The 12,771-nt window shown below is 41.5% G+C and overlaps 2 protein-coding genes across 3 annotated transcripts in view; both read right to left on the minus strand.

The window, feature by feature from the left end:
* The window catches only part of Tpk1 (thiamin pyrophosphokinase 1), a 362,458-nt gene that overhangs the window by 24,359 nt on the left and 325,328 nt on the right, over nt 1-12,771 (minus strand). The window contains exon 9 of one of the 2 annotated variants that reach the window (XM_041634881.1): nt 3,820-5,683. The exons of the other annotated variant lie outside the window; for it this stretch is intronic. Within the exon in view, the coding sequence (XP_041490815.1) occupies nt 5,565-5,683 (119 nt within the window). The 3' untranslated portion in view covers nt 3,820-5,564. Of the gene's footprint in view, nt 1-3,819; nt 5,684-12,771 lie in introns of those variants that run through there. 2 annotated transcript variants of the gene reach the window in all.
* Nucleotides 9,577-10,131, minus strand: LOC121435499 (peptidyl-prolyl cis-trans isomerase A-like). Its single transcript, XM_041634883.1, has one exon. The coding sequence runs from the start codon at nt 10,114-10,116 to the stop codon at nt 9,622-9,624; it is 495 nt and encodes a 164-aa protein (XP_041490817.1). The 5' UTR covers nt 10,117-10,131; the 3' UTR covers nt 9,577-9,621.

Consider the following 12,771-nt stretch of genomic DNA (forward strand, 5'->3'; position numbering starts at 1 on the left):
GGGGTAGTTGTAGTGGAGAATGTCATTGGGCACTTAAGTCTTTCTTACAGAATGAAAAATGGAAGCTTTTAAGTTATTTTAAGAAATTCCATACTTTTAGGACTTTCCCTATATTTGGCAATAATGTCATAGTACCGAAAGCCCCATTATGTTGGAAATAACTGGTTTTTAAATTCCGTAAGATGACTACAATTATCAGGTTTTTCAAGTAAAATGTGGTAGGATAAGGAGGGAAATTGACAAAAAGGACAGGTGAAAGGGTGGCTGCAAACACAGAAGTCTGCATGCATTCTGCAAACATTCGTGAAGTATATTAATAAAAGTGATTTTTTATAAGATAGACTTTTTGTCATTGTTGCTCTTTTTTGTTTTTGAAAACAGATACCCATAGCCTAGTTATCCTTGACCTAACTATATATCTGACGATGACCTTGAACTCCTGAGTGCTGGAATTACAGGTGTGCATCACCATGCTAAGTTTAAATTAAAACAGGACTTTTCTTTACCAATAGCTTATTCAATAGACAACAATGAACCAAGATCACAAATAATTAGGTTTAGTGTGGGCAGTTCAGCGGGAGATCTTAGAATACTCAAACTAATTCCACCAGCTTAATCTGGTGTAACAAGTAGATTTAAACACAATTAAGAGGTCAGAATTGAAGGGCAAGTCCTTAAGTTGTTAGAAACAGCAGGAGTTCTAGTAGTGGTCTACCTCAGCCAAGACAGCCATCTCCAACTGGGAAGTGCTTCAGCTTTAAGAGTTCCAACTCAAGATAGTTCCCCTTATAGCCTTGGTTTTTTTCATTGAAACTATATGTTCCAAGCTCTGTCCTTATGTCCTGTGTCTCATTGTCCTTTCCTCACCAGTTTCAGACAACTTCCTTCTACAGGCAGGAACGTGAAGAATAATTTTACCGGGTCTGTCCAGTGTGGAAGTGGGACACAGGTAAGAGAAATGTTAGCATATCTGATGTGTAGACAGCTCAGGACCACATATGGAACAGAGCAGGGGTTGCTAGAGGCTGGGAAATGCATGTCTTCCTGCAGTGTGGTGTAAAGCGGCTGTTTCCTCACTCAGCAGCAGACTGCATGTCTCCTCTGAACTCATGCAGCAGACAGGAGATGGCAGTTGACAAGAAGGACAGATGTGCATGCCTCCAGGGGTTTTTAGTTTAGGAAGGATTCATAACGTTAAATAACTCAGCATGAAATTAGCAATTCAGATGGAACACTGTTCTATCACAGAAGTTTTATACTTACAATTTTTTATTTTTTGTTCCCTCCAAATCCTGTCTATTAAATATTCTCTTGGTCTTTAGATTTTAAAGGTTATTTCTAAAATAAATAGTTGCTAAGGTACAAGTTATAAATTTCAAGTTCTTTAACTACTGCAATCCTTTCTCATATCTGGATGGACTCTGTCAGTGTGGTCTCTTAGAGATTTTGGCTCTCATTGAGAAGCTGCAAGCCTGTTCTGAGGACTCTTCCTTCTCAACTATGAATGAGCATGGGGTCTGCTTATGTTCTCCAAGTTATCTCAGGGTAGATCTACTTTTATTTTGTTGTGTACAGAGTCCTTGCTTTTAGCACACCGGGAACAAGTCCTTGGATGTGTTTATTTACTCATTAGCTCTGAGCAAGAGTGATGTTTCCACGGCCTCTTTCCTGGGCTGTCAGCACAGCGGTTTTGTATACAGTGGGAAAATAACACATTAGCTCTGAGTCAGTGGAGCATCAGCAATCACATCTGCTTGGATAACTGTTTTGAGATGAAGTTTGAGACTTTGGCTGGGGCTCACCAGAAAAGAAAATCATGACTGATGAGTGAAATCTGCTCTGGGCAGGAAAGGGCAAACTTGTGCTCCCTACACCTGCCACTTCTTGTCCAGCCCTTAGACAAGGACCCCCTAGGAAGGAATTGGCCCTGTGGCTTAAATTTTAATCTGTACAGAGAAATATATTTTAAAAGTGACATCAATATCATAAATTTAAGAAATTAGTGTAATCTCAGCACAGGACACCTATATTCATGCTCACACATGCTTTTAAAGTAACTCTATGCAGTTTTCTTTTCTGAGATATGATTTACAGATATACTGGAGAGCTTTTCAATTTAATGTAAAATTAGAACATATTGTATGTTTCAGTGTGTGTGAATGTGTGTGTGTTTCTCTACAGACTGAGTCATAAGGCAAATATATTCTTTGTGGGTCACGGTGAACGGTTTGAAAGTCACGACTGAGACCACAATGATCCTAGAGCCTTACAGGAGTGAAGAATCATTTCTCCCTGCGCTGACTGGGTGCATGCCACCAGTCACATCCCATCCATGGGTTGCTTCATTTCAGCAGTTCAGTAAACGTGCAGGGAGGTGAGACTGTAAGCAGGAACAGTCAGCCAGGCTGGCTCCACCTGGGGGTAGACAGTGAGAGGTGCACTCCACACTTAGAGGAGCATGAGGCAACACAAGCAATGTGCACCTCCTCCTTGTTTCTCTGTGAGTAAAAGGCCTAGTTTCCAATCCCAGGGAAAACCGCCGTGCCCTTTCCCCAGAATACTGCCGTCAGACCCACACCTGCTTCCACCTCACTCACCTCTACATCTCATAGTCACGTGAGAGTTCCATCATTGCAAAGCCAGTCACTGTTGCTGTTGACTCAGACCAAGCTAGTGCTATGGGTAGCCAGTGCTATTTCATGGACCAGTCATTAGATGACAGAAGCTGCAAGCTGATAACGGAAGGAAGGAAGGAAGGAAGGAAGGAAGGAAGGAAGGAAGGAAGGAAGAAACTGATCTAAGCCAAGGTTCAAGAAGCATGATTCAACTTGTATTTTCCATTATAGCTACAGGCTGCAGGTCAGGGTCTAACCCGAATAGGGGCTTAGAGGGAGTTCCTTGCAGGGTTGACTTTAACCTTTGTACCTGAGCCCTTACGATTTGCAAGCTTATATTATTGCTATAAAAAAAGGCGAACATTTGCTTAGATGAGTCAGATAGTACACAGAGAGGGGGACTGCCCTTGTGTAGTTTCAAGCATCAGGCAAGGGTTGTTATAACACCAGCAAGCAGTTCTTCAGTTGTCAGCAGGAACTGGGGATGGGAACTTTTGCTTTGAGAGAATGCCTGAGGTAGTCATCCAGTGTTTCTGGTATCATTTACAGGTGATAGCATGGGTTAAGTATCCATCCCCACTGACCCCAGTGTTTACATGTTCACCAAGCTTCATTAAAGTTTACACACACACACACACACACACACACACACACACACACACACACACTGATGCTTGCAGGTTAAATAAGACATTCTTTAATAGTAAACTTTTAAAATGATGGACATGTCTTTTGCTTGTAGTGAATAGGCTTCTAGTTATGAACCTAGAGCAGTCTACAAACTGGAAGATGGAGACATAGCTGAACCTCTTCTGAGTAGAAAGTGATGGCAAAGAAGATGCTGCCTGCCCGGATTTGGCTCTGTCTCCTTTCCCCTTCTCATTTCATTTGTGACAAGTATTGTTTGTGGCAGCACCTGGAGGTCTTGCACAAGCTTTCCTGCTGAATCAGTGAAGGAGCCTGGCTGTCCTCTCTCCTGAAGAGCAGCATCTGTCTGTTGGGAATGGAAGGGATGCATGGAACCTTTGAGCTCTGCATTTGTACTAAGAAGATGAGGAAGGTCCTAGACATGAGCTTGTCACCATGGCACCGGTGTGATCTTCAACTGTCCCATCTCATTTCTTCCTGCTCCTCAGAGGTCTTTCTCTTTATTTTCTCTACTGCAGAAGACACATAGTTTGCTACTGGCTCTTTTTCTCCAGCAACTAGATAACCATGATGCAAGTTATCTTTATTGTTTTGTCTTTTCTAATTCTTACAAAGTTTTTAGGTAAGACAAGCAATTCTTATTTTTATAAATAGAGCAAGAGGGATCCAAAACAATGGAATAAAAACCACTGGTTCAGGTTGTTTAGAGAGTTAAGAGAAAAGTTAGAGGGAGGACTTAATACGACTGATTGTTGTTTGAAATCAGATGTGAGATTTAACACCTCTTTATTAACTCTTTGAGTAGAAACACTGTTTATGAGAGATTGGTCATGATGAAATACAAGTAATAAAAAAAATTTTCTTAGAAAACCACTATAGACATGCACATTGATAACTGTTTTTATTGACATCCACATTTCAGTATCACATATTTGAATAAATAATAACAATAATTCTAAGAATTTCTGTGCAGAACATGGTGTTGGTTCAACTGATCTCTTTTCTTTCTCTATGTTTTAAGCCTCAAACTACTGTAGCACCAAGAAGACAGTGACACAGTCACGGATAAGTACAACATGGTGGGCAGGTGATGCTTAAGTCATAGGTTGTTGGGCAAGGTGTAGTTTAACCAATGGTATAGGAGAGGGTAGGAAGATGAGTAGGAGACATCATGAAAGAGACATGAAGACATTTTTATGCACCAGCAAGCTTATGCTTAGTATTATCTGCTCTATAACTGTAATGTGTTAGCATTTAGAGTTCGTAGCTGGGGTTCTTCCCCACACTCAATGATTACAGCCCCTGCTACTTTACAGCTAGAAGGGGGTCAGGAACCAGGCACATGGTGGACTAGGATGAAGAAACAGGCCTTAGGAGCTGATTCCTCAGCAGGCTGTGTTCATTTATCTTTACAGCACACTAATTTTCTGGTGATATCAGGAAATGTATGGTCCATGAATTAATACTTCATCTTTTAGTGAGGTATGTTAAAAGTGACTGAGTTTTTTAGATAAAGATCCCTCCACACAAACCTTATGGGTGTGTGTCATGATTTTCATAAAGTCCTCTGCATTTCCAAAGGTCAGGGTGCTTACTTTTAAGTTTTGGGGTGTTAATGTATGAGGGCCTCATGAATTACCACTTCTCATTTATCCACAGCCCATGGAACTGCTTGCTTTCAAATCTAACTATTAAGTCAGTGATTCTTACCCTTTAAAATATCATGTCAAAGTGAACCGGTGCCATCCTGTCATAGCACTGGAAGATAATATGCATTACACAGAGAAATCCAGTGGTAGGAGATACTCAGAGGTAGGTAACCCTTGTTGTCAGGCATTTAAGGAAGTGCTAGACTCCAAGGCAACACTGACAACAGTTTTTGGTGCTTCGAAATTAAAAAGATATTTTTAAGGTAAATGGACTGATTAATTAAATTAAAATGATCAGAACTGAATTATATAATTTAATGATTTACATTAGCTTTCCAATAGAGTATAATAAAGCTTATTTACTTTGGTAGAACATAATTTTCCCTCAATCTAAAATTGAGATACCATTTATAGAAAGTTTAAACACCAACATCTCTATTTTGTGGTACTGAGGGTTGATCCCCAAGGCCTTGCCCTTGTGCAGCAAGTGCTCCTCTGCTCAGCTGTACCCTAACCCCAACATCTTGACAGCCCAGAGCTTCCTATGGAGACATTTGTATCTCTGCACACTGAGGTGATTGTTCACGGTGAACAATGAACCACTGGTCAGATAAGGGAAGGCAGAGGCACGTGATGGGTGCCACCCTATAGGTTAGATTTTTATGGCCATGGTCCAGAGAAGAGGGTGGTCAGTTTCCACAGTCACGACCCCAGATCCATCGTAGGTGTTAGAAGTACTGACCAGCGTTCCAAAGGCAAGCACATCATTTGCTAAGGGGGAAAAAAAGAGAAGAAGATCAGCGAAAAATTTGTCACAGTAGTGAAAAAAAATTGTCTCAGTGTAGACCAATTTTGTCAACAGCTACAATGATACAGCTGAGAATATACTTTGATAGATGTTATACAAAAGCAGAATGGAGGAAACACATGGTGTAGGGTTTTAAACCCAAGAATTTCTACAATGTTCTCTACCCCATTCTTAGAACTTGTCATTATATCATTAAGTGTCCTGGGCTATATATTATTATTGACAATAGATTCATTACTCCCCTTTTCTTTACTAATTCTAAACTCAAAACACTTATCTGTAATGTGTCATTTACTTTCTTGCTTGCCTGGGTAAGTTTTATTTATTTTTTGATGGCACAGAAATATCATTTTATAAAACCATTAAATTCTAGAAGGCACAGTACAAGTCATAGGGGACAGAAAACTAGATACCTAAAAAAGCATGGAGTTTGGGTCATTATTTTTAACTCATAAAGAAATGCCATGGTGAGCATGGCTTACGTTCTGGAAAATTAATGGGAACACAAAGGTCAAAGCTGACTTTCAGATGTGTAATATCGTAGAAGTTACAAACTCAGCTCAAGACGAAGGCAGGAGATCAAAAAATATCCTTCAAGCTGCTTAACTATCTGAGTGAGGTGTAAGTTTGACTTGTGTAGTTGGAGTTTATTTATGTCTTAGTTGGGGCTTCTATTGCTGTCAAGAGACATTATGACCATGGCAACTCTTATAAACGGAAACATTTAGTTGGGGTTGGCTTACAGTTGAGAGGTTCAGTCTATAATCATCATGTTGAGACAGGGCAGTGTGGAGGCACACACGATGCCAGAGAAGGAGATGAGATTTCCACATCTTGTACAGGCAACAGGAAGTGAACTGACACACTGGATATGGTTTTAGACGTCAAAACCTGCTTCCACAGTGACACACTTCCTTCAACAAGGTCATACTATTCCAACAAAGCCACACCTCCTAATAATGCCACTCTCTTTGAGCTTATGGGGGCCTCTTACATTCAAACTACCACAGTATATTTATATATCTTGCAGGTACACACATGTAAGTATGTATTTTATTTCCGAAGAGGTTAGCACCTTGGCACAAGTCAGCATCTTCTCCCTTGCTTATTCAGAACATTTCATTTCATCAGTGTGACTTCAAATGACTCTCTTGCAAATATCCTTTGATTACCAGGATTTTCTTGGCTAAAATGTGACTAAACCAAAGTGAAGCAGAAAGTGCCCTTTCCTTCAGATTCTGAGTATGCAGTTCATTCTTTTTTTTTTTTTTTTTTTATTAATAATTTTTTTTATTAAGAAAAGAAGAAAAAAAACATAAACAAAAAACAAGTTTCCACCTCCTCCCAGCCTCCCATTTCCCTCCCCCTCCTCCCACCCTTCTCCCCCTCCTCCCACCCTTCTACCCCTCCCCCCACTCCTCTCCCCCTCCCTCTCCAGTCCACAGAGCAGTCCAGGTTCCCTGCCCTGTGGTAAGTCCTAGGTCCTCCCCCCTCCGTCCATATCTAGGAAGGTGAACATCCAAACTGGCTAGGCTTCCACAAAGCCAGCACATTAAGTAGGATCAAAACCCCGTGCCATTGTCCTTGGCGTCTCATCAGCCCTCATTGTTCGCCATGTTCAGAGAGTCCGGTTTTATCCCATGCTTTTTCGGTCACAGTCCAGCTGGCCTTGGTGAGCTCCTAGTAGATCAGCTCCACTGTCTCAGTGGGTGGGTGCATGCCTCGTGGTCCCGACTTCTTTGCTCATGTTCTCCCTCCTTCTGCTCCTCATTGGGACCTTGGGAGCTCAGTCCAGTGCTCCAGTGTGGGTCTCTGTCTCTGTCTCCATCCATCACCAGATGAAGGTTCTATGATGATATGCAAGATATTCGTCAGTATTGCTCTCGGATAGGGTCATTTCAGGTTCCCAATCCTCAGCTACCCAAGGAACTAACTGGGAACCTCATGTTGGGCACTTGGGAGCCCCTCTAGGGTCAGTTCATTCTTGAGGGAAACAGTCAGTTACAAGGCTCAGTCTCCACTAGAGGGGGCCTGCTGTCTTCCTCAGGACATCTTTAAAATGCAATTTAAATTCCCAGTACTGCCAAGTGAAATCACAGCACTGGGTGATTTTTTTTTAAATTAAAATATATGTTATTTGCTTTTTGTAGTTGTCAATGTCATTACTAATGCAAGCAAGAAGCCATAAAATAGAACTGTCTGGGCATGCAGAGTGCTTTCCTATGAACACTACTGTAGCATGCAGTACACTGCAAGTAGCTTGTTTCTTCTGATCTGGAGCTTTAGGAGATGAGGTTTCTAAGTGAAAGGGATACAGGCATCAGTATTTGCAGACAGACACTGTTACATGATGTAGATAGTGGGGTTTGGGTGGGGGTCATGGTGGGGTTTACAACAGTCTACTTCCGAACTCTAGATGATATCCTACTTCCTATACCCCACAGCCCAGTGGCTTTCTTAGACACATCCCAGAACTAGGAGTGCAAAGTTTTACAAATTTTGTAGGGGGCAGTGTGGACTTTTGATAAATCATAAGGGCAAAAGAGGATGCTTTAGAAGCTCTGCTAATTTCAAAGAAGAATCTCTATAGTGAGAAACTAAGTGCACACAGTCATCTGAAATTGACACAATGTGTTGTAAGTCTGGAAACCAATTAGAAGAAAACCCCAGTCTTAACTGAGCTCAAAAGATAACAGTATAAAATTGTTGCTGTAGTTGACAGCTGTTCATTAATCCTATTTTGTGAGGGCTTAGACTTCTAGGCTTTCAGAGGTAGGAAACCACATCATGTTCCCTTCTTTTTCTACAATAGGATGCATCTTAATTAGTTTTCAAAGGAGAAAAGAACTGAAATGGCTGTGTTAGGACACACAGGATCAAAGTCTTTTCATAAAACACTTTAGTGAGCAAGGCAACTATAATTTAGGTTTTATTCTATAATATTTGCTATTGTATCAACAGCTAATTAACAGCAATAAGTATGTATGATAAGCTTCCAGCTTACAGGAAATAACTGAGAGTAGAAACTAAAATGAATAATCTGAAATACAGAACAATCCATTTAAACTTACAAGGTCATTGGCCTGAGTAGAACCTGCTGCTGTTGTACTGCTAAATGGACATACTGTGCATGTCAAGTTGCCTTCTCAGTACTTAGTCTGAGCATATAGATCAGTGTTGCTGTCTTTTTTGGTCACAGAAGCTTCCTTTTGGAATGAGTTGTGGTTACTGCAGAGACTCATAATTGCTCAGCGTGCTGAGAATGGTTGAATGCTCAGCCTGCAATGAGACATCTGTGTCAGGCCCTCCAAGGCTCAGGGAACTTCCCAGAAGAAAGGGTGGGAAGAAAGCAAGATCAGGAGGAGGAAGAGTGCTGTTGCTGCTGGACTGTGTCTTCTGCACATGGCGTGGACACTGCTCTTGTGAACACATTATTTGCAAAGACTGCACAAATTTGGACCCATCAACAATTACACCATGGACAGAGTTTCATATTGTCAAGAACTAAACCTCAGAAATACAAGAAACACTTTTAAGACATTTCCACCTTCTGTTCCAGGTTCTCTAGGGGTGAGGATGAGAACTCTAGGGGTGAGGGCTTGCAGAGAAAAAGAATCTTTCTGTCAAAACATTGGGAACCCCTTCACGAGGAGGACAGAGGTGAGCGAAGTTACTGTGGTCTCAGTTTTCTTTTCTTTTTTTTCTTACTTAGTTTTTATTCATAATCATAAACTTAACTCTGCAATCCAGCTAGACTTGAAGGGAAAGAGGAAAATATGGAACCCAAAGAACTTCAGTGAGAGCAGAGATTACAGGGTACTGCGAGCAGATGGGGCTGGGGTGCTCTCCTGAGCTACAGAAGGAATGGGCTGGTGGGTAAGAAGCCCGCAACTCAAAAGAATTAGAGTTGTCCACAGTCGGAAATGGTGATCTTCTTGCTGGTCTTGCCATTCCTGGACCCAAAACGCTCCATGGCTTCCACAATGTTCATGCCTTCTTTCACCTTCCCAAAGACCACATGTTTGCCATCCAGCCACTCAGTCTTGGTGGTGCAGATAAAAAACTGGGAACCGTTTGTGTTTGGTCCAGCATTTGCCATGGACAAGATGCCAGGACCTGTATGCTTCAGGATGAAGTTCTCATCCTCAAATTTTTCTCCGTAGATGGATCTGCCACCAGTGCAATTATGGCGTGTGAAGTCACCACCCTGGCACATGAATCCTGGAATAATCCTGTGAAAGGAAGAACCCTTATATCCAAATCCTTTCTCTCCAGTGCTCAGAGCACGAAAGTTTTCTGCTGTCTTTGGAACTTTGTCTGCAAATAGCTTGAAGGAGACGCGGCCCAAGGGCTCGCCATCGGACACGATGTTGAAGAACACGGTGGGGTTGACCATGGCTGCAGCAAGCGGTGAGAGGGAACAGCGGCATCTGCAAAGCTGGTCTCAGTTTTCTTAACTGGAGAATGTGAATAATAATCCCTACTTCACAGGCATGGTACACAGAATACAGGATCCAATTTCTAACATAAAATAAGTACTCAAGAAATTTTCTCTTCATTTTGTTTTCTCTGGCTATTCTACTGAAAGAGCATGATAGGATTGCCTCTTAAAATCAGAAGAAAGAGACACATACTGATTGAAGCAGTTAGCAAATGCCATCATGCAAATGATTAGCATATAGCTGGCTGAGTAGAATGAATTAAACTCACATTTTCGAAGCTAGCTTCTGTGAAATACTTAAAATCATTCTGGGTGCCACCTTGGTCATATATATGTATGCCTTTGTTTGTTTTCTAGATACAGTTGGTCCTCTAAATATGTAAGCTCTATATCAGTGGTTGAAATCTGTGTTTGTCCTGGACATATACAAACTGTTTTTCTTAGACTTATTTCTTGAACAGTACAGTAGAGAAACTACTTACATTGTACTTACATTATAAAAGATACTACAAGCAATCTATACCTTGCTATGAAGAGTCTAGCTTACTTAAAGTAGATGAAGGGTATGTATAGATTATGTGCAAATACTGCGCCATCTTATCAAAGATGGCTCGAGAATCTTCACCACATGGTACTCATTGGAGTTCTGGGGCCAGGCAGCATGGATATGGAGAGATAATGGCATTTATTAGAGTTTGAACACAGAAGCTACCAGGGATCAAAGATGAGTGTCTCTGCACCTAAGGGTCTCATGTTTTAGTAAAAATGACAAAACAGGATGGGCACAGTCATCTGCCATACCTGGAAATAGTGTCTCTTGGCTTGATTACATAGAATCTGATTATCATTCCACATACATGCTTAGCCTTCCATGGCAGGTTATAAAAGGTACACGACACTCGGGGTAAGTTATTTCAGATGATTAAACCCTAGGTCAACAGATACTTGAATTCTCAACATGCTCATTCTCAAGGGCTGAGTTCACTGCCCTCTAGGCCAAGGAATACCTAGAAGAAACTGTAGGAAGACTACTGAAAAGTATAACTTTAAATTAACCAAACTTAAAAGCTTCATGAAAACACACCCTGCATCTGATGAGGCTAACGAAGAAGTAGAGTACTGCCGGAGCTGTGGCAGATAATCTACTTGTATTCCTTTAAAGCACTGCTTCTCCTTCTTATCCTCTTACCTCACATCTAGCCATGCCATTCCTATGGGAAGCAATAACAATGAATGATCCTAACTGGCAATGGGGTAACTATCAGATAAAAGAAAGCAAAGCACATCCCCAGACCTACCCACAAATCTTGGCATAGCAGTTAGGACTCCCTGTCACCTGGCTATTTCTTACCTACTTGCCAGCTATTCTATGCAGGTACCTATTTCTTGACTCCATCATGAAATTGCCACTTTCATGGAAAATTTTGTGCTCCCTCCAGGAACAAATCTAGCCTCTCTTCTGCAAATTGAATCCATATAGTCTGAACTCACAGGTCCGACCCTAGTCTCCATCACTCTTCACCTTACAGAGACTGAATTCATAGTTCTTTGGTGGAAAATGACTTGGTTCCTCCCCTAGACCACATTTTGTGTTAGAGCTGACTATTTAGAATCCAAGTTTAGGGCAGAAAAAGTGCCTGGTGAGCCTGAAACAAGCTGCTGCAAAAATAAGAAAATGATCCAAAACCCATTTGGACATGTCAAAAGGACTGAGTTGCTGGGACAGTTTGAGGTAGAAAATAATACCGAGGGAAATGCATCACAATACATTTAATAACGAAAAGAATCCCCAAAGGCAGAAGGAGAGAAGAAAATTTCTTCAAAGGAGAGTGTGGACTTTCAGGAAGGAATGACAGAAAGTCACTATTTTGCAGCACCCAGTGTAATAACTGGGTCAGGCAGAAGCTATTAGTGCTAAATCACCAGCTGAAATGACGCTGGGGAGCGGGTGATCACACAGCACCAAAGTGCCACTCCCATGCTGTTTTCAATTTCAGAAGAACAAAGGCAACAGCCAGATCTTGGCACTTTTCAGATGTGAGCCAGAAGATCAATGATCGAGCAGCTTCAGTAAGAGAAGGACAAACAGTGGTCATATGCCTCCTGAGCTGATGCACTTTCATGTAGGTATTGCTCTTCGCTCCAAATGCTTGACCTGAATCTAAAACCAGATAATGAAACTGAGAAAGACTGACTGTGGGGTGAAGAAATTAGCTGCTAGCATGCTTCAAAATAAGCTTCATGAACCTCCAAATTAGTGGAGGGCCTTCTCTGGTTGACAGAGTAAACGGGCATGCCAATTAAAGACAATATACGACTTTTTAAAGTAGGTCTCATATTTTAAACACTTGAAAAAAGCAATTGGACACCTGGAGACTATCCGTTTATGGTCTGGGTGCTGCTGTCCTATGAGGGCTATATATACTTTTGGGTGGCGGGTAACAGAACTTTAGTTATATGAGAAGATATGCTGGTCCTCAGGAGGAGGCTGGAGGGAAGGCCAGGGAAATTGGAGGAAGCACTGCCTTCTCCTCTCCTTACCTGTTTCCCCATGAGATCAGTTAATGCCATGGCTGGGAAATGCTCAAATCACCCAGTGCTGTGATTTGA

The sequence above is a fragment of the Microtus oregoni genome, unplaced genomic scaffold (assembly GCF_018167655.1).
Source record: "Microtus oregoni isolate MIOR12 unplaced genomic scaffold, Mior012 000046F_ref0000063, whole genome shotgun sequence".
NCBI lineage: Eukaryota > Metazoa > Chordata > Mammalia > Rodentia > Cricetidae > Microtus > Microtus oregoni.

Coding starts and splice junctions, on each gene's coding strand:
- LOC121435499 (XM_041634883.1), bottom strand. CDS start 10,116: ATGGTCAACCCCACCGTGTTCTTCAACATCGTGTCCGATGGCGAGCCC.